The sequence below is a fragment of the Gobio gobio genome, assembly GCF_949357685.1.
Source record: "Gobio gobio genome assembly, chromosome: 10".
Taxonomy (NCBI): Eukaryota; Metazoa; Chordata; class Actinopteri; order Cypriniformes; family Gobionidae; genus Gobio; species Gobio gobio.
The window spans coordinates 26,342,310-26,362,111 of NC_137116.1; the positions used below are offsets into that span (position 1 = coordinate 26,342,310).

At 40.9% G+C, this 19,802-nt stretch overlaps 1 protein-coding gene across 3 annotated transcripts in view; it reads right to left on the minus strand.

Annotated features, from left to right (window-relative positions):
• Nucleotides 1-223: 223 nt before the first annotated feature.
• Nucleotides 224-19,802, minus strand: part of kdm5c (lysine demethylase 5C) — a 29,362-nt gene continuing 9,783 nt past the window's right edge. For all 3 annotated transcript variants that reach the window (XM_079827475.1, XM_079827474.1, XM_079827473.1), the window contains 21 exons: nt 19,380-19,500; nt 18,999-19,240; nt 17,174-17,332; nt 16,847-16,966; nt 16,585-16,743; nt 16,311-16,492; nt 14,569-14,731; nt 13,903-14,022; nt 13,588-13,782; nt 11,889-12,070; nt 11,657-11,781; nt 11,204-11,436; nt 10,705-11,090; nt 10,481-10,619; nt 10,155-10,334; nt 8,024-8,146; nt 6,589-7,356; nt 6,445-6,496; nt 6,160-6,359; nt 1,256-1,424; nt 224-1,166 (listed from right to left, as the gene is read on the minus strand). In XM_079827475.1, the coding sequence (XP_079683601.1) occupies nt 1,147-1,166; nt 1,256-1,424; nt 6,160-6,359; nt 6,445-6,496; nt 6,589-7,356; nt 8,024-8,146; nt 10,155-10,334; nt 10,481-10,619; nt 10,705-11,090; nt 11,204-11,436; nt 11,657-11,781; nt 11,889-12,070; nt 13,588-13,782; nt 13,903-14,022; nt 14,569-14,731; nt 16,311-16,492; nt 16,585-16,743; nt 16,847-16,966; nt 17,174-17,332; nt 18,999-19,240; nt 19,380-19,500 (4,038 nt within the window). In that variant the 3' untranslated portion in view covers nt 224-1,146. The remainder of the gene's footprint in view (nt 1,167-1,255; nt 1,425-6,159; nt 6,360-6,444; nt 6,497-6,588; nt 7,357-8,023; nt 8,147-10,154; nt 10,335-10,480; nt 10,620-10,704; nt 11,091-11,203; nt 11,437-11,656; nt 11,782-11,888; nt 12,071-13,587; nt 13,783-13,902; nt 14,023-14,568; nt 14,732-16,310; nt 16,493-16,584; nt 16,744-16,846; nt 16,967-17,173; nt 17,333-18,998; nt 19,241-19,379; nt 19,501-19,802) is intronic.

Consider the following 19,802-nt stretch of genomic DNA (forward strand, 5'->3'; position numbering starts at 1 on the left):
AGAATCGGAATTGTTAAAATTAAAGCAAGACCCAACCCTACACGGCAATAGTAATACGCATGCACACAATGCCACCGTTTTCACAAATTTGTCTTTTCAGGACCCCAAAACACGGTTAACGTGTAAATTAACGGCCAAAACGCATTTGTTTTCCGCTTTTAGTTGAAAACGGTGTTGTGTAAACGCCCCTGAGGTTTCCACCATAAAAGTCATAAAACAGATTCCTAAAACAATTCTAAACTTTTATTTTCTAACAAGAGTGAAAAGAAACAAAGGCAACATTTAAATGAAAATGTTTATACACAAACTCACGACAATGCGTGTCTGCAATAGCAATACCAATAATAATAATAATAATATAATAATAATAGAATTATTAGAACCCCAGCAACAAAATAAGATGGAAATAAAGGGTTAAAGTGAGATTTTGTACAGTTTTGTGGAGAGGAAGAGGGGAAGAGAGCAGGTAGCTTAAAAGAGACAACAGTATCACTGAAAGGAAATGACAATGAAGACAGTAAACTCAGAGGAAGAGGAAAAAGAGAGGAAGGACTATGCAGTAACCTATCTTAGGAAAGTAGCACCAGAACGTAAATGCCTTTGTTTTTTCCATCACGCTTTCAAAATATTGTACTAGTTTATTCACAATGTCGAGTCTCCCTGACAAAATTTGAGACTCGGTACAAAAAGAATACAGGTGTCATTGTGGCAGCGATACCAGTCCCCTGCTCAACGCCCCTCATCTGCCTGGCCGTCAAGTGTGTGTGTGTATGTGTATATATGTGTGTGTGAGAATACCTGGACAAGTCGTATTATGCAGCACGGCATTTGCGTTAAGAACAGTTTGGTACATCTATATTGTAAAGACAGCTCAACTGCAGGGCAAATCCCATTTTCTCCCTCTTCTAAGAGAACAGAGATCTGCAGCCTGCGTCAGTGAACTGTTCAGGATGAGGGGTGTGAACAGAGGCAAACGAGAAGGAAAAACAGGAAAAAGTGCAGTGGTTAGTATGGTGGGAGCGTCTCCATTTGATGGGATGAAAAGAAGAATTAATGTGAGCTTATTATGTGGGAAAATGAGCCTGAGCCCTGTGTTTTTCTGTCTCTGTGGTTCTCTTCTCAATCACCATCTGCCCCTCCACAGCTTCAGGAAAACATCACAAGATCTGCGAGAGAAGAGCGAGTCATGTTTTATTCGTGAGAACTATCAGAAACAAACAATGCTCGCACTTGCGGTTCAATTTTGAGTGGGTACCTCTGTGTGGACTTGAGGGAGGGGATGTGTGACTGACAGGTTTCGTCTTCTTGCATTCAGAAGCCTCTGTGGATTTAGGCCCGCCTTCAGTTTTCTGGCTCTTTCTCTTCCTCTTGGAGTCCTTTGACTTGTTGCCACGACCTGAGCTTCTCTGCTCCTGCAGCTCAATCTGATTTGCATAAAAAAAATGTCAGGTCTGATTATGAGCGGCCCAAAATAGCAGCAAAAAAATTTACATTTCAGAATTGAGACTTAAAGAAAACGGTGCTTGAGCAGCTTGAACATGGTTTCAAAATATCTAAAATAGTGAATCCAACTCTGGTAGTGTTGCTACCAGAGTTACCAGACGGGATTTAAACTTTGTTGGCTGGAGACCCAAGTTTGTGCTTGGTACTCTTGTTTCTCTTACCATTCCTGATTTATAAAACGCACTCACTGCATTCAGCAGAAAGAAGCAGAAAGGAAAGCTGCTGCTCTCTGTGTGTTCATATGTAAATTGCGTGAGCTTATTTTGTCCATTAGATCGAAGCCCATACATTTACCCACCCATAGACTTAAAGGGTTAGTTCACCCAATAATGAAAATTCTGCCATTAATTACTCACCCTCATGTCGTTCGACACCCGTAAGACCTCCATTTGTGTTCCGAATATGAACAAAGATATTTTTGTTGAAAGCTGATGGCTGAGAAAGGCTTCAGATAGGCCTCCATTGGCATTCAGTACATTCACACTTCCAAGATCCATAAAAGGCACTTAAAACGTCGTTACAAAGTCCATCTCACCACAGTGACTCTACAATAATTTTACGATGCGACGACAATAGTTTTTGTGTGCAAAAAAAAATCTAAATAACACCTTTATCCAACTTGTTCTTGTCTTCCGTGTGTGCCTCCACGACGCATGCACAAGAATATGACGTAGCGCCGGGTTTCGGGAAAATGCACACTCTAACCCAGGGTTTCTGCAGGGTTTAATCAGTCAAATTTAAGACTTTTTAAGATCTTTTTATGACCATTATGATTTAAATTTATGACCTACACGAATTACGATAAATAACTTCAGTCATTAAAATTCCTTTCAAAAGTCTTTATTATTGACTTTCATTGAAAGTAACAAGTTTTATTATTTAAAGAGTAATTCTATTATTTCTTACTTAAGATTAAGAAACTGAAGCCGTCGCCTTCTTTTTCTTGAGTATCAAGAACACAGGAACACTTAACAATTGTAACATTGACGGATCGCCTGCACCCGCTGCAGGCCTTTTACAACAACGATATGCTTTTCCGACTTTGCATGCGACTTCAAGGCTTTTATGCCTAAACAAGACAGCTCCAACGTCTTCTTACACAGAGTGCAATAGGCTTAATACCGATTGTTAGCGACGGGCTTGAGCCAGGCCCGGTTCCAGAATCAAATCACTGAGGGTGCTTCTGAAATTACTGAGGGTGCTCCAGTAAATGTGCTCCACCACAGCAGTGTACAGTGCGAAATGTATGATTATTTATTTACTATTCACTTTTACCAATAAATGGAATTTCACAAATATTTTGCTTCAAATTGTATATTAATCTATTAGTCTGCCTTTCCATTGCTTTAATGCGTTACTAGTATTTTAACTCATCATCTTCCTGAGAACCAGAAAAAAAGTTTTTGTGAATTTTGATTTTTTTTAGGCCATTACATTGTTTGGAGCATAAAAAAATATATATGTTATTGTTATATATATATATATATATATATATATATATATATATATATATATATATATATATATATATATATATATATATATATATATATATATATATATATATATATGTATGTAATTCCTATGTTATATGCTATATCCTCTGCTCTGTAGAGGACACCAGAACTATTTATTGAGAAAATGAAAAGACATGAATAGACAAAAACAATGGGATTTTTTTTTTTTTTTCCTTCACCAGTCAATTTTTATGCTTCAAGCCAAACTTTGTATAAAGATGATTCTCAATGTTATGAAAGATATAAAATAATAATTTGATCTACCATTTTACTATGCAATATGTGTGTAAACATGGCCATATGCCATTCCCATTATATGCAATGCATCTATACACTGAATATAATTTGTATATTCATGTGTTTTGGGACAATTTGTAATTGTAAAAAGACTTGTAATAATATTTTCATAAGAATATCCAGACTTAAAACTGTGCATGTTGTCAGAGAAATTCGCTAAAATATAATTAAAACCTCTATTCTGGGTCTCAGGAGGATATTTCTGTCTCGAGCAGAGTGGCATTTATATTTAGATGTCACTTCCTAAACTTTGCTGCATGCGATTGGCCGTCGGTCCTCTTAGAAATAATAGTTTTATTCAATGAATGTTACAGACTGTAGCCTCGAAAGCCAGCCAAGATCGCTACGATCACTAAAATGCTGTTGCTTTGTCAGTTCATCGCGATCTCACAAAGATTTTATAAAAATTAAGTTGTCAACAATAAATATCTTACCTACATCGTGTCTTGTTAATGAGAGCCTGCATTAACTGCATAACGTTAGCCTAAAAACGCTGCTGTTTTGAGCAGTGAGATTCTGATCGCGTTCAAGAGATCAATAACTATATCTGTGATTGCAATCATTGGCTGCAAACACTCGCTGTAATAGATGCATTTGACGTTCTCCAGAGGAAACAAATGTGCAAATCTGCCAAATCTGTTAACAGTATTATTACAGTATCAACTGAGGGTGCTTTTACTTGCGTTTGAGGGTGCTTAGCACCCCCGTTTAGCCGGGCCTGGCTTGAGCCAGCTACTAAACGCACCGTCTTCGAGCCATAGATCGTTAAAGGTACATTTTCCCATTGTGATAGCCAGGATGATTTCAATTAAACTAAGCAGTGACTCAGTATGATACAGTATGTTAGGAGTTCGCGCAGGTTTCTGTGAAAGTCTTTCCGACAAGTCTGTATGCTGCCGCATGGACCTTGTAGTTCTGGAACGCTGTGATACCAGTGTGATACCACCCAGATTCCTCATACAGAACTACAACAGGCGAAACAAATGAATGTCATAGCCGCCGCGAGCGCAGTTTGATGGAAGAACAAATTAACGGACGAGCATATCAATTTTAGACGTGGCTAAATGTTTTTTATGACCTTGTATGGAAAATCCGGACGTTTTTATGACTTTTTATGGCCTTAAATTCTTATTGTTAAATTTATGACTTTTTATGACCCCGCGGAAACCCTGCTAACCCCATTTTGAGAACTACGCCGAGACCTAAAGCACGATCAATGTAGAATTCAACAGCTTAGACACGCGCGTCTTCCTCTGCTTGTAAACAAATCGCTTCTGGGTCATGTGTCCGAACGCCGGATCTGCGTCATTCTCGCGCATGCGTCGTGGAGGCACACACGGAACACAAGAACAAGTTGAATAAAGGTGTTATTTTGATTTTTTTTTTGCGCACAAAAACTATTGTCGTCGCATCGTAAAATTATTGTAGAGTCACCGTGGTGAGATGGACTTTGTAACGACGTTTTAAGTGCCTTTTATGGATCTTGGAAGTGTGAATGTACTGAATGCCAATGGAGGCCTTTCTGAAGCCTTTCTCAGCCATCAGCTTTCAACTAAAATATCTTCATTTGTGTTCCGAATATGAACGGAGGTCTTACGGGTGTCGAACGACATGAGGGTGAGTAATTAATGACAGAATTTTCATTTTTGGGTGAACTAACCCTTTAACCACTTCTGTCCTGATTTCTTTGAGGGTATAAGTGGACAAAAGCAACAGATTAAAATACTAGGTGTAAATAGGTAGGTCTCCCCCTCGTCTTCTTGTGATCCGATCAACCAAAACACATCTTAATATCAGGTGTAAACAGGGTCTTAGATGATGTGTGCACATTACACGACAGAGGGTCACAACATTACACAGCATTTCAATAGGAAGAATCGCCGACAACTCTGACTGGTATACAAACAACGTTTCAAAACCAAACATATGCGAGATTTGATACAGGAAATAAATGTAAGATCATGTGAGACAGGAGTTCTTGCACGAGACTGGATTTCTTCTTGTTAAAAGGATTTCTTCTTAATGCAAGAAGCTTGTAATCCAAGTTGTGTGTCTGCCGATTTGCAGTGAAAAAAAAAGAAAAATATAAGGGAGAGAATAGTTGCTTGCTGAAGTCATGCTTGATGTTCTGTTGCAGGTCTATGACTCCTCCTAGGCTAAGGCTAAGCAACGGCTCCACCACAGCAGTGAATGTACAGGGAGACATTTAAGATTATTTAGAAAATATTTTCTATTAATCTATTAGTCTGCCTTTACATTGCTTTAATGGGTTACTATTTCACTGTCACTTCCGAAACTTTGCAGCATGCAATTGGCCATTACTCCTTTTTGCAACATGAGAAACAATAGTTTTATTCAATGGATTATATAGACGGTAGACTTGAAAGCAAGCCAAGACCGCTCCATTACTAAACACTGTCGCTATGTCAGTTCATCGCAATCTCACAAAGTACAATGAAGCTGCTAACAATGCACAATAAATATCTAGCTTGCGTCAATTGTGTAAATGAATAGAAAAAGATAGGAAGTGGAAATAAAATGTAAATGTAAGAAAAGAAAGGACAAGAATAATAAAGAAAAAAGAAAGAAAGGAAACAAAATGGAAAAGGAAATGGTAAGGAATAAAAAATAAAAGGGAACAAGAACAGAAGGGGAAAAGGAAAGCTGCTGCCTGATGTAAATAACTATCATGGCATGTTAAGCAGAAGCGTTCATCCTGAAATGTGGTCATATGATTTTGATTAATGATATTACATATACTGCTTACAAATGTATCATTTATGAGGTAACAAAAACAGTCTTGACAGCATAAATCTGGTGATCTGAAACTCTCCTCTCTCACCTGTATGAGTGTGTGCAGAGCATCATGGGGCGGCTGTGATGCCGCCTGTAGGATCCTGTAAATGGTGTGTGTCTGGTCAAGCGCGACCTCGAGCAGGTCACCTTCTAGCTGAAGCTCCTCCAGCTGTGCTCTGGTGGATGTGCTCAGCTCGATCACCGACCCTTTAAGACATGGCACTAGTGACAACAGAGACTCCACCCCTGACAAGAGAGAGGAGCCAATGGGTTAAAATTTCATTTAAGCAGCTTGATCACTCATATTAGGGAGGCTAGTGAGCAAACAAACCTGTAACGTCATGAGTGCTCGACTTCCTGGCAATTCCATTCTCACAGCCAGGCTGGACAGGAAGACAAAAAAAATAATAAGTTTGCATGTTTACATTTGTTTGACTTCATAAATGTTACAACTGCAGTCGGTTACGGTGCTTACCGGTGTACCATTGGCAGCCTTCTCATCAGTCTTTTTTGGCGAGTTCACGTCCTCTGTCAGATCAATAACACCGTCTTCGGTTTCCTCAGAGTCGGAAAGCACAATTACAGCATCCCCATTCCATTTCTTTTTCTCCACTGGTTCTTCCTCTTTTATACTGATCATTTCCTCCTTCACTTGTTGCAATCTCTCTAGCACCCTCAGTACTTCTGGAGTGTCTAGTGCCTGTTTGGCTCGACCCTGCCAGTTAATGGCTCTCTCTGTAAGACACTGTAACGCCTCTCCCTCTGGCAGGCGTACAGGTAACCTCTGAAGTGCCACCAGCAGGGCTAGAATGGTTTCTAGCCGTGGCCGCCGGGATCGTTGGCACCGCGGACAGAGGAAACGGGTGTTCCAGTCCCACCAGCAGAGGGGCTTTGAAAGATGTGTGTCGGAGGAGCCCAGCAGTGGTGGAAAGGGCACACAACCTCCGTGGAACCAGTCTTTGCACAGATGGCACCGGTGAAGCAAGGGGCGGGGAGGACCACTGCACACGCATACTGATTGGCTAGGGTTGAGGGAAGGGGTGGAGCCACCATTCAGCAGTACAGGACTGTCTGAGTTGAGGGGCTTGTCCGTCTCCATAGAGTCACTGTGATTCCTTTCCATCTTGATGCCGTTCTGGTCACCGCTTGCTCCTTTTTCTACACCAGGTTTAGTTAAATTAACCTGCTGAAGACGAAGAAGGGCCTCTTTCTCCAGACGCTCCCCCTCTTTGAATGCCATCACCTGATATTGATAGCATAAGTCACATAAATATGCAAAACCTGATAAACAATAAAAAGATCTAGGCTGTGTTACAAAACCAAGTGAGCAGCATCCTAGAGCCAAAAGTATACATACTCTGTCTTAAAGGGATAGTTCACCCAAAAATGAAAATTCTGTCATCATTTACTCACCCTCAAGTTGTTCCAAACCTGTATGAGTTTCTTTGTTCTGCTGAACACAAAAGAAGATATTTAGAAGAAAGTTTGTAACCAAGCAGATAGAGCAACTATTGACTACCATATTAGGGGAAAAAAAATACTATGGTAGTCAATAGTTGCTCTATCTGCTTTGTTACGAACATTCTTCACTCTATCTTCTTTTGTGTTCAGCAGAACAAAGAAACTCATATAGGTTTGGAACAATTTGAGGGTGAGTAAATGACAGAATTTTCATTTTTGGGTAATTATGGCCAAACGAGGCATCTTTAGAGGTAGCACAGTTAAGTTGGATACCTTTTAGCACAGTCTTTGCATCTGAAACGTACTTATGATGCCTTAAAATACTGCCTCTGTAGCCAGCTCACTAGGTTTTAGAGCCGAATGTTTGCCATACACGGTTCTTCCATCAGACTACCAGTTTGTCTGACTCACACTCAAAACGATAATACAACAGTTATATGTAAACTCACAATAGCTCCTGGGTCTCGAAGGTCCTGAGCAGTGAGGCCTAATACATTGACATCAGAATCTGCTTCTGTACCCAATGAGTTCTCCTCCCTCTTCTTGCTCTTCTCAACACATGGGCACAACACCTGCAAAAAGGTGGGTGTAAAACATTGGGTAAAACTAAAGGACTATTTTTGATGCAAGAAACCTTGAATTTGATTAACGTGAAGGCAGAATTAAAGGGTCATGAAACCCCAAAACACTTTTTTTGAGATGTAAACAGATATGTATAGGCTGCACATCATTGAAAACACTAAAGGTACTCATGTTATTCATATGTGAAAAATAGTTATTTTTGCATTTTTCAGAGCAACTTCTGTCTTCTGGTTCGAAAAGCTGAGTCGGAGCAACGTCACAATAGCTGACGTCACCGTGTACTTTCGGCCCAAGTATGGGCTGGTCGAACATGCTGACGTCGACCGTTTTGAGTGATTCTCGACATGTATTCATGACAAAGCTCATTCAATCCAATCACTGTAGTATGCATAAAATATAATTTAGCTATTATGCATGAGACAGTCACTTCTGTCAGGTTTGTCTTCCATCATTATTGTTGAGACATGGTGGGGAAGTTTTGGAAGCAGCGTGCGGAAAAGTCAAGGAGGAAAGTGAGGTGTTGTTTTCAGCGTGTCGTGAAGGTGCTCCCTGGATTACTTTCGTGTGGGTAAGGACTGATAATCTACGGTGGAACAGCCGAGGCGGATGGTCTAGCTGATACGAAGTAAGGGCGCTGAGCGAGCTGTAACCGGGACGCCGTCTGTGGAAGCCATTGATACAAAGGTTCGGTAAAGTAAAATGTACTTGAGGAATCGCACGCCGAACCTGCAAGCGTTGACATTAATTTCTTAATTTATGTCAGGCTTGCAAAATAACCTGTAATGAACAATATTTTTAATGAATTCTCAACAAGAATCAAAAGCCACGTCTTCTCCGTTTTATTTGTGGTCACAGACATGCACTAACCCGTATATGTTCGGGCTCTTAGTGAAAAATCTATATTTGTCCAAATATGCACACTATCATCACGTTTGCAAAATATTTCGTCATACAGAATAACATTTATTTTAATTTCTCACTGAATTATGCTGATCTGAAGAGATGAATGACATTTATGATCTCAGAGCCCTCTCATTCGCTGTACTAATCCCTAATCTCATCTCTCTGTTGTAAACATTGCCAACGTGTGAACCAAGAACATGTCTCAAAACCGCTGTAACTGCTGCTGTCAGCATCGCTATCCATGTCACCTAGTGTGCATTGCCGGTTTGCAAATTAGCTAATTTTAATGCGCCTAATGACACTCCCCCATTTATGCAAACCATTCCCTCTTTCCACACAATACCATCCCACCTTTTCACAGTCGACCACACCCCTTTTTGGAAGGCTTTTCAAATCGAAGGTGTGAAAAAAAACACTGCTGCAGCAGGGGGGTTTCATGACCCTTTAAGGCCCTTATATAGTTCAAGCTAACTGGTGTGATGTAATTTTGAACAATCAGGCCAAAACAAAGTTTGTTTCAGTTTGCCAAAGCAAACATTCTGGAAAGGTTTACTCCAGGCTGGTAAATGCTTTTGCACTACCATTGGTCCATGGAGATTACATAATAGGTAGGTGTACTCTGGGGCTCTACTTTCTTTGACATGGAAATCTTTTACAGTTAATTTATTCTGTTCAGCCAGTTGAGGCCAGGCGCCTATGAGTAAAAACATTAATACACTTGAAAGCAACACTGAATGTTTTTCAAGTTTAATACTGTAAAGCTGTTGCTTTAAAGCAATATATTGTATAAAGTGCTCTATAAATAAATGTGATGAGACGACTGGAGTGCCAAATTGCCGTGCTTTTGCTAACATATCCACAGCGCTATGATCAGATGCTTTCTTAACTGCCGTTTTTGTTACGTGTTTATTTTTTGATTGTGAGGAAAGTGTGCAGCACACATTTACATCATCTAAATGCCGTTGCCAGCAGCGTGGGCATATAAAAGTATACACTTCTCAGGTATTTCAAACTGCTTTTTACCCCCTGAGCGAAGAGCGAAAAGAACTTTTCTGTGAATATATCAGGGCATTTAGAAAGCATCAGTGTGTTCACCTCCAGAAGACTGTGCTGGCTGTTCTTCTTCAGGAAAGTTTTGCTGGCTTTCTCTCTCCACGAGTGGGCGCTGGCCACCTGCAGCTCCAGCTGCTTCAGCTCCTCCATCTTCACTGGCAGGTCCCGCCCAATGGCCACCAAACCCTCCAGGTCATCCAGACACGGGTAGTGCTCGCCGTTCTTCTCCGCAAGAGATTAGAGACGGAAAATACATTCACATTTGGGTCACAACCACCTTGGGCCACTCTGAATGGCCAAATCATATTGGTTGACCATTATCTACAACATCAATTCTAGTTTATCAGAATAGGCAAAATAATTCTTACCTGAATTTCTTCTAGATCCGTGACCCAAGCACGAGCTCGGCTTAGGCAGGCCTGCAGGGACAGGATGTTAGGCAACTGCACTGGTATTAGCTGAGCCTCGTTCACGATGGCCTCGAGTGTCGACAGATGGTGTTTCTGCCTGCTCGCAAGAGACAATTGAGAGATGAAAATGGAGGCTGTATTGGTGTGGTGACATATTCCACCCCTCTCTTGAACCATCTCACCTGTCCTCCAGACAGATCTGTGCCTTCTCCTCCCAGCGCTCGGCTATAGTCAGTAGCTCTTGCAGTTCAGCCATGGCAGTCTCCACTGATATGCTCTGAGGTACGTTACAACCCGCCTCCATCAAGTTCCTTAACACAGCTAGAGTCACCTCGCTCCCTTCTGGCCCTAATGTTCGCCTGACCTCTCCCAGCCAGCGACCCTGCTCCTGCAGCCCGCTCAGGAGCTCACATGCTGGGGCAATAACGGGAAGCGATGCTCCCTCCTCCAGCAGGGCCTGGATCTCAGCGGCCGGGGGCAAAGGAGAGTCCTGCTTCCACTCGCCCTTGGTGCTGTTAACCAGAGCTTGAGCACGGGAATCAAACTCCTCTATCTTCTGCAATGCCGTCTGGAAAAGATGAGACATGGTTAGACTTTTACACTGATGGCTGATGCACGCTGCTGACACCTATTAGGCTAACGTTTTATACGACATATCCCTGGCCTATTTTCCCTCCATACCTGCACTTCCTCCTGCTGTTTCATAACACAGGGCAGGTTCTGCATGGTGTCCACCAAAGACCTCAGCTCCCCCAGACTCATTCTACTGCTCTGGCTGTTGCTGAGGAGCTCTGTGCTTCTGCTCTCACACTTGCTTATGTCTGTGAGGACTGTGTTGAGGCGCTGGAGCAGCTCATTATTGGGGAACTTCTTGTCAGCTGCCTCTTCTTTCAGAACCTCCAGATCTTTAATATCTGAAGAGAGAAGAAAAACATGCATTTGGAAAAACATCATATTTAGTGGTTCTTAACCTTTTTGACTCCACAGCCCCCTATTTTCCACAACAATGGACACTCCTAGTTTCTATACATTAAAGTTTTTTTTTTTGTATAGACTTTGACCATTGCTTTGTTTTGCACATTCCCTAATAAGAACTATTCGCAAATGCAATATTAGATGGGGGAATGCAGTTACCTATTTTGTTGCCTTCTTCCTGTTCTAGGGCTTCCTTCACTCGGTTGGCCCATGAGTCAAAAGACTCAGCGCGAACTTTCAGCCGATGCAACATGGCCAAGAGTTCATCCAGAGTATAGCGATACCTTTAGAGAGGAGGGACCGAGAGCACATAAGACACTTCCTGCAAAACACATCTGTACCCAAGAACAACATTAGTAAGAACTCACAGACAGGCATAGTACTGGTTTACCTGAGGTAGAGTTTTTCACTGGGGCAAGAGCAGAGGTCCTGTGCATGGTAGAGGCAGACAAGACTCTCTGGGCAGTTCGAACATGCTAGGGCCGAGAGGAAGCATGTGGTCTTACATTTGTCACACTGCCTTTCGTCATCAGGAAGTAACTCGAATGCCTCCCTTTCAGCTTCCTTTATGCCCTGAGAGATGACACCACAATACAAAAATGCAGTCAATCAGCTTTAAAAAGGCCAGCAAAGTAAATGAGTGCATGTTTGTTTGGTGTAGTAATCCATCATGACCTTTGGTCAAAACCTAGCAAGATGGTTACTTAGCATTTTGGGCAGGTTCATTATAAACAATGCAGGTCATTTGAGCATTTTAACAAAAACGCATTATAAGGTGAATAAACTGGACACATTTCCTCATAAACTGCACTTTGGCCTTTTTATACACAGAGAAAAGATAAACAAGAAAAAGTTATTATTAAACTACCCATATACTGTGAAAAAACCCACCTGTTGCTAGGGCTGTAACGATTTGACCAAAAATAAAAACCTTGATTAATTGAACATTTTACCTCGATTACATCTTTCTTTGTGATTTTAAAACACTTGAAGGAAATGGTTCTCTTTCAGCAGTTATTGTCTATGGGGCAGATTTCTGTTTGTTGTACATCAGATACAGATAAATTGACACAGGTGGCCTACATTACATTTATTTGAATGCATTAATGAGAGAGTGATTGTGTGTGTGAATTACTCATACCGTCTCTATTCATTATTAAGCTGTGGTTTGTACTTACTTCAAAAGGTATTAAAATATATGCTATAACGGTTGAGTTTCTAAGCTACTTTAGTGACTTTATTTTAGTCACAGGACAGTGTTGACACTTTGTTTCTGCGCTGTTCTCTGCGCGCGATCTTCACGTGATGTGCGAGCTTCTGTCAGAGTGTTCGTTTGTCACAATATATCAGGCATTAGTTCAACATAATACACGTGATGGTCTAAACTCGCTTTAATGTTCAAACTGGCAGGGCTTAAAACACATACAAATGACAAAGCTTTGTGAGGACGCAGGTGAAAGAGGTCCACCTTCAGGGCGCGCGCGCGTTGTCAGAGACGCGACACGGCTCGGCTCTCTATGTCACAGAAAGAAGCTGAGCACTGAACGGATACGTATTGTTGTTTTTGAATAGTGCACAATCGCTTTAAATGTTGAAACTGGCAAGCCTTTAAACGCATTTACTTGACAAACTTTATGAGCACGAAAGTGAAATCGATCTGGCTTCGGGGCTTGCGTGCGCCGTCTGTGTGTGTCGTGGCAGCGCGTATAGGCTATAAGAACGGCGATTAACTGACCTGTATATAAACTGTGTAAAACATGCAGTTACTATAGTGATTCTGGGCATCTATAAACGCATAACTGCTCTTGCATCTCTTTGTGTGCATGCAAACTGCACTTGATGTGACTGACGGGGTGGAGTCACGAGAAAACCGAAATAACGACATAGGAAAAATACGTCGGTTAGAGGTTCTGAATGTCAGTTTTGGTTATTTTTCGATTAATCTTACAGCCCTACCTGTTACTGTGCTTTACTTCCTGTTGTACATTTTTATACACTATTCAAAACTCAAGATCTTTTTCCAACATTTGTAGTCAGTCTCCTTGCCCAGATGTTTTTCCCTCATTCCGCAAACAAATCATCCCACTCACCCTTTCCAGCAGGCTTTTGCGTAGTTTTCTCTCCTCCTGTACAATGATGAACATCTCCCTGTGTGTGGCGGCTGCCAGGTTCAGATCCAGCTTCTCTGGGCAGGCCGCCATCTTGCAGGTGAGTTCCTCATGAGAGAACACACAGTAGCGCCTCAGCCGCCGATAATGCTCGATACAAGAGCGCCCTGTGGGCAGCTAGCGCAGAGACAGGAAGAGCAACAGCCTAAGTGACTCACAACTGGTAAAAGTATATTTAAAAGGTAGTTCCTCAAAGATCGAAATCAAGGTGCATTTATGCGTGCTGTGTTTCTTTACCCAGTCCGCCGTGCAGAAGTTGACTGCTTCGGCAAAGTTATATCCCTGATTGAAACCGCTGTGATAAGCTCGTGGAAAAGTGATGACGAACTCCCCAGCACACTGATTGGTCCGAACCACCTGTTAATCAAAAGACGAATTATGGCCAATTCATAGTTTTCACATTATGTCACACCCTAAGAACGCCCGCCTTCTGTTTTTCTTCTGTTGAGAGGTGATCTTATTTGTGGCTCGTAACAGATGGAAAATTGACAGGCTTTGTGCTGCAGTTCTATGGATGCTTAGCCCCCCAGGTCTCCGTGCAAGTCACCTGACCGAATACTATAAATTGAGATCAGCGTTTTGAAAGCCTATTCACCCGAAGCATGAGACAACTATAACACCACCAACAAAACTATTCACATAGATCTCACAAATCTTTGTATTAAAAAAGAAAAAATGTTCCTCTTCAGGACACATACATACATACACACACACACACACACTGACAGGCCATTAGGAAGAAGCCCTAAAAGACTAATTAACTTCCCAAAAAGAGACCTTTTTATAGAATTTCATAGGGGGTTTTTAGGCCTCATGACACTTAAATTAGTAGTGGCTTCGTGATACAACCTCATTCGCTTAAACACACTAACGATAATGAGTGTGTGAGTGCGTTTTACAAACCGGCACTCCGTGATTCATGAGAATATTCGGGTTCATGATGGTGACTAGCTGGTGAAGCAGGTCTGGCTGGAACTCGAAGAGCTCAGGTGTGAGTTTCTTCATCACTTCCTCTAACTTCTCTGCAGATGATGATGGCACACCATACCATGTTTTGGGCTCACCCCTAAAACAGAGAAATTTACATTACACACATGTGGTCACTAGACACGAGCTTTCACAACAAATGTTACTATTAAAAGATAAGACAAAAGCACAAGATATTACAAGTGCAAGATATTTTAGGAAAAAAAATTCAAACAAACTAAAAGTGTTATTGTAAAAAAGTCATAAAATATTAATACAATTTATAATAATTTCTATTTTATACATTTTATATATTCCTGTGACAGCAAAGCTGCATTTTCAGCAGTCTTTAGTGTCACATGATCCTTCAGAAATTATTCTAATATGCTGATTTTCCACTGTTGGGCCAGTGTGAGCCAGGGCTAACAACATGCAGAGAGGAGCCAATAGCCTCAGATCTCAAGCAATGATCTCAAAACCAAGTTGCGTTTGCACTGTCGGGGGAGTAGCCCTAAAGCACTAAAACCCGCTCTTAACACACCTCAATAGAATGACGCCACAACAGCAGACTGAAAACTAGCTAGATCGCCAAATGAGCATGACAGAAGCAACGTTTGGTATTTACTTAAAGACTTGATTCCAGCATCAATGTTCAATGAAAAATGCTACAGTGACAGTAATTTATTCATTTGTGTCAGAAGTGCACATCAATCATGCTGAATCATAGTATTGACCATTTCACATAAAACTGATGAAATATATGTTATCATATGATAAAATATCATATGTTTGTCATTTCTTTAGAAAGAAAAAGTAATTTTCTATTAATTTTCTAACAATCTTTCCCATCTCACTATACTGTTATCCTTTCAGCCAGAGGGAGCTCACTTAAAAAAAAAAGGAGTTATGAATTACATGAGTTAACCGGAGTGCGTATATTTTTGACACGTATGCAGATGCATTAGTCTGGTATCAACTAAGGGAAAGAGGGATAAAACATGATGCATGATTTGTCTACATTCTTCAAGCAGTCTCTGGTATTTTCCATAAACATGCAGTATGTGCATTTCTATTGGAACGCTAAGCATAAGTAGCCTTTAGCATCGCATATAAACATTTCTACCTCATACAGTGATCAGAATCCCCATTGGATCACAAGGAATTTATTACAAACACCCGCTGGTGTCTGAAAGTGAGTTTTGAATCAAGGTATTTGGCGGGGAAAAAAACCCTGGTGGTTGGCCCAGAGGAAGTCCCAATGAGACCTGATCAAACCCTGGAAGTGACAGCAGAAACGCGACTGGACCTGGCACACACTAGCATGCTTGCTTTTTGGCCAGACAGTGGATTAAACAGTTAATATTAAACAGTTGTGCTGCGTAATATTTTTGTGGATTGTTTTTTTTTTTTCAGAATACTTTGATTAGAAAAGTATGAATGAACAGCATTTATTTGAAATATAAATCTTTTGTAATATTACAAACTTTGACACTTTTGATCAATTTAATGCGTCACTGCTGAATAAAAATCTATATTCTCTAGTATTGACCTCAAAAATTCAAACAGTAGTGTATAATGTTAAAGTGTTTATGTAACAGTGTACATTTACCAGAGCTGCTCCATTGTAGGAGCCGAAAGATGCTACATAGTATATTACATAAAGCCTCTTCACGCATTACCAGTGTAAATAGTTGATAGAGTAACTCCAGTGGTCCTCTATGTGCCAACAGAAAGCCGAGAAAACCATGCCCACATACAGCCATGGCACCTTCATGCCCGAGATATCTGCATTAATGTGGCACAATACTGACTGCTCCAACACTGGCATAACGTTCAGATTCCAGCCGCTGCGGGCATATTCCTGCAATAGGAACAGGATGGAAAGCTTAATTTTCTCTTCTTGACCAAAAACATTGAAAATTGAAACCGTGAAGAAGAAAAAAACAAACAAACCTCTTCCTCATCTGTTAAGTGTCTCTTGCCGTTGTTAACGGGAAAACCACTACCAAATTCTTTTGAGTGAATGTCTGCACCATATTCTACAGTTACGTCCTCTTCAATACTACTAACCAACCTCCAAAACTCCTTTTCAACCAGCTCTGTGGGCACCATCTAAAACACATACACAATTGAGCAATTTAGTGTCAATGAAATGACTCGTACTACTAAGTGTCTGTGGGGTCTCAAGATCGAGTAAGGGGAGGAAAAAACTCACATGGACAGGCATGTTGAAGTAGTCTGCTTTAAACGTGTCGGCCATCTCACCGAAGCTCTGTAACGTATACTCTCGTGTGGCCTGCTCGAAACCAAATGCCTCGGAAGGCTTTTTACACTCCTACACAGAGAAAACACACATTTAAAGTTGGTCAATATACCAAGAACAAGAAGCAAAAAAATACAATCAACAGTGATTTAAAAGCTTAAACTTAGCAAACATATGCAATTGACCAAAACAGCACTACTTCTGTAGTATTTTTTTCCACTGAAATATCCTGTATAACACACCAGAATAAAAGTTTTATTTCCATTTGGTCTCTCTCACCTCTGCTATACATTTGGGACAGCGCCAGTTGCCCTTTGGTGGGTCTGTGAGTGGAGGTAACAGGCAGAACGTGTGATAATTATCATCGCACCCATCACAGAGCAGCAACTTCTCGTCCTCGTCCCCGCGTCCGCACATCCGACATACAAACGAGTCCACCTGGCAGAGATTTCAGTTAGTGCATTGCAAAAGATCACATTCCAAAGTCTTAAGTTAGTCAAATTAAACGCATGCTGGTTTATCTTGGAAATGGTCTAAATTATCACTACTGTTGGTGCAAAAGACACATGGATGACACACTATGTAGGATTACATATACAACTAATTTTTGACTTGACAGGTTTCTTTTTAGATATGTCAGAAAAGCTTTTAAAGCAAATATACAGGAAATAAGTCTCCTTCACTGACCAGTTTGTAAGATGTAAATATAACGAATGTACTTTCATAAGATGTAAAACATATGTAAACGCATGCAATACAAGTCATTTTGAATCCGAATGAGAAATTAGGCTATGTTCCGACAGCGACTGTGGCCCAAACCCGATTTTGTTGAGCAAATCCGTTTTTGTCATGACGGTGTGAATGGCACAAACCAAACAGAATCTTTTCAATGATTCTGATTTGGCCCAGTTCCATATGTGGTCTTAAATACGATACAGGTCAGATATTTTGTAATGCGACCTCAGTCTGAACAGTCATATTGGAATTCCTTTGACTTTTACTTCACTCTAGAGCAGTGGTTTTCAAACCGGTCCTGGAGCACCCCCAGCACTGCAAATTTTGTGTGTGTCCCTCATCCTACACACCTGATTCAACTCCGCTCATTATGCTGCGTTCAAACGCGCGTATAAATCGAGCGTATGAAGCTAAATAGATGCACGTTCAAGGCGCTCCAGGAGAAATATGTCACAAAACACCACTCTGCCTCTTTTCATTTTCATTAAAAAATATATTAAACATTAATAGCCACACAAATGTGGTCCATGCAACGCACTACTTTATCGTCACTGCATGTATATTTAAATATCCTCAAAAAATAAAGTTATGCAACTGAATGAAAACAATCACTCCTGACGCTCCATTAGTAGAGACAGCAAGACCTGAAATGGGTGTGTCAGATTAGAGACACACAAAATGTGCAGTGCTGGGGGTGCTCCAGGACCGGTTTGAAAACCGCTGCTAGAGCAACATTCATCACAATTCTGCGCTCATGGGAGTCACTTCTAATATTTTACACACCCAAAGTTTTCAAGACAATTAAGTATTACAGTGACCGCTCTATATACAAGCAAAACATGAGGGCTCATATCATACTTTTTTAAAAACTTATTTTTTATATTGCCTGTGCCTAATGTGTGCAGATCACACTATAAATAAACGCGTAATCACTTATTTTAATGTTCTCCCATGTTTACTCCCATGTGACAGCATGCTGCTTGACGTCTTTTTATCGCTCTTTTGCGTATGTGGGTCAGTCCAGGACCACCACATTTAAAACAACAATCTGAGCAGCTATACCAAAAATTGGATCTGAGCAATAAATCGAAATTGAGCACTAACGCTCGCAGTGTGAACGTAGCCTTAATCAGATTCAATTGTGTTTACATGGTTAATTTTTTTTACCCTGTAGTTCAGATTATTTCAGCTCTACACCACCCTGTCCAATCAGTTCAAAATTTTAATTGGATCAAGGCTTTTCAGTCCGATTCAGCCATCAATCCAATTACGAACAGATTATTCGCTTGCATGTACATATAGCCACTGATTCAGAGGTCTCAGAAGCGCAAAAGTCAACTGTTAATTCCACACGCCTCTCAACACTTACAAACTGTGGGTTATTGAGGTTGCGTCGGAGTCTCATGGTCATCTTAGTGCAGGGTTCATCGCCAGGGTCATTAGAATTGCCAATGTGACTTTTGTCGTCATCAACATCCTCCTTGATGGTGAGATTTGGGGGTGGTGGAGGAATGTCTGGATCTGGTTTTGTGACTGGCGTCTCTCCTGGTTCATCCTTCACAGATGCAGAGGCAGGACTGTCCCGCACTATTACCGTCTGTGGCAGTTCATCTGGAGGAAGGGTTTAATTATTGCATATGCCAATTTTTTGAAAACAGAATCATATAACAAGGAGCTACATTTCAGTTTAGCTATTCCTATAATGTCATGATCACTAAAATATGTGGCCATCAAAACTGCAGACACAAACCTTTCTTCCGCGTCTTGTCTCGAGCTACAAGACCCAGCCCCATCATTTTAGGTCCAGCCCCATAGATCTGTAGCTTTTTCAGCTCAGGGTTCTTCTCTATGTCTTCCTCTGTAGGCTCCGGCTAATGGGCGCAAGTGAAAGACTGTAAGTGAACTACAGGGATAGAGGTGACGAAACTTCTCAAAGGGTATTCCTTAACCCTATTTGTATCAATAAAAGCCACAGTATAAAGCTTGTTTAGGATGGAACGTGACTTCCACTACACCAAACACAGCTTTTTTCCATGAGGGATCCCTAATTCTTCATGCTATTAACTTTCTAGTATTCTCATTGTGGTAAAGTATCAGAAATATCGGCAAAATATCACCACCACCCCACCCACATTTTTCTTAAATAATTCTTAAAATAATTTGTTAATCAAAC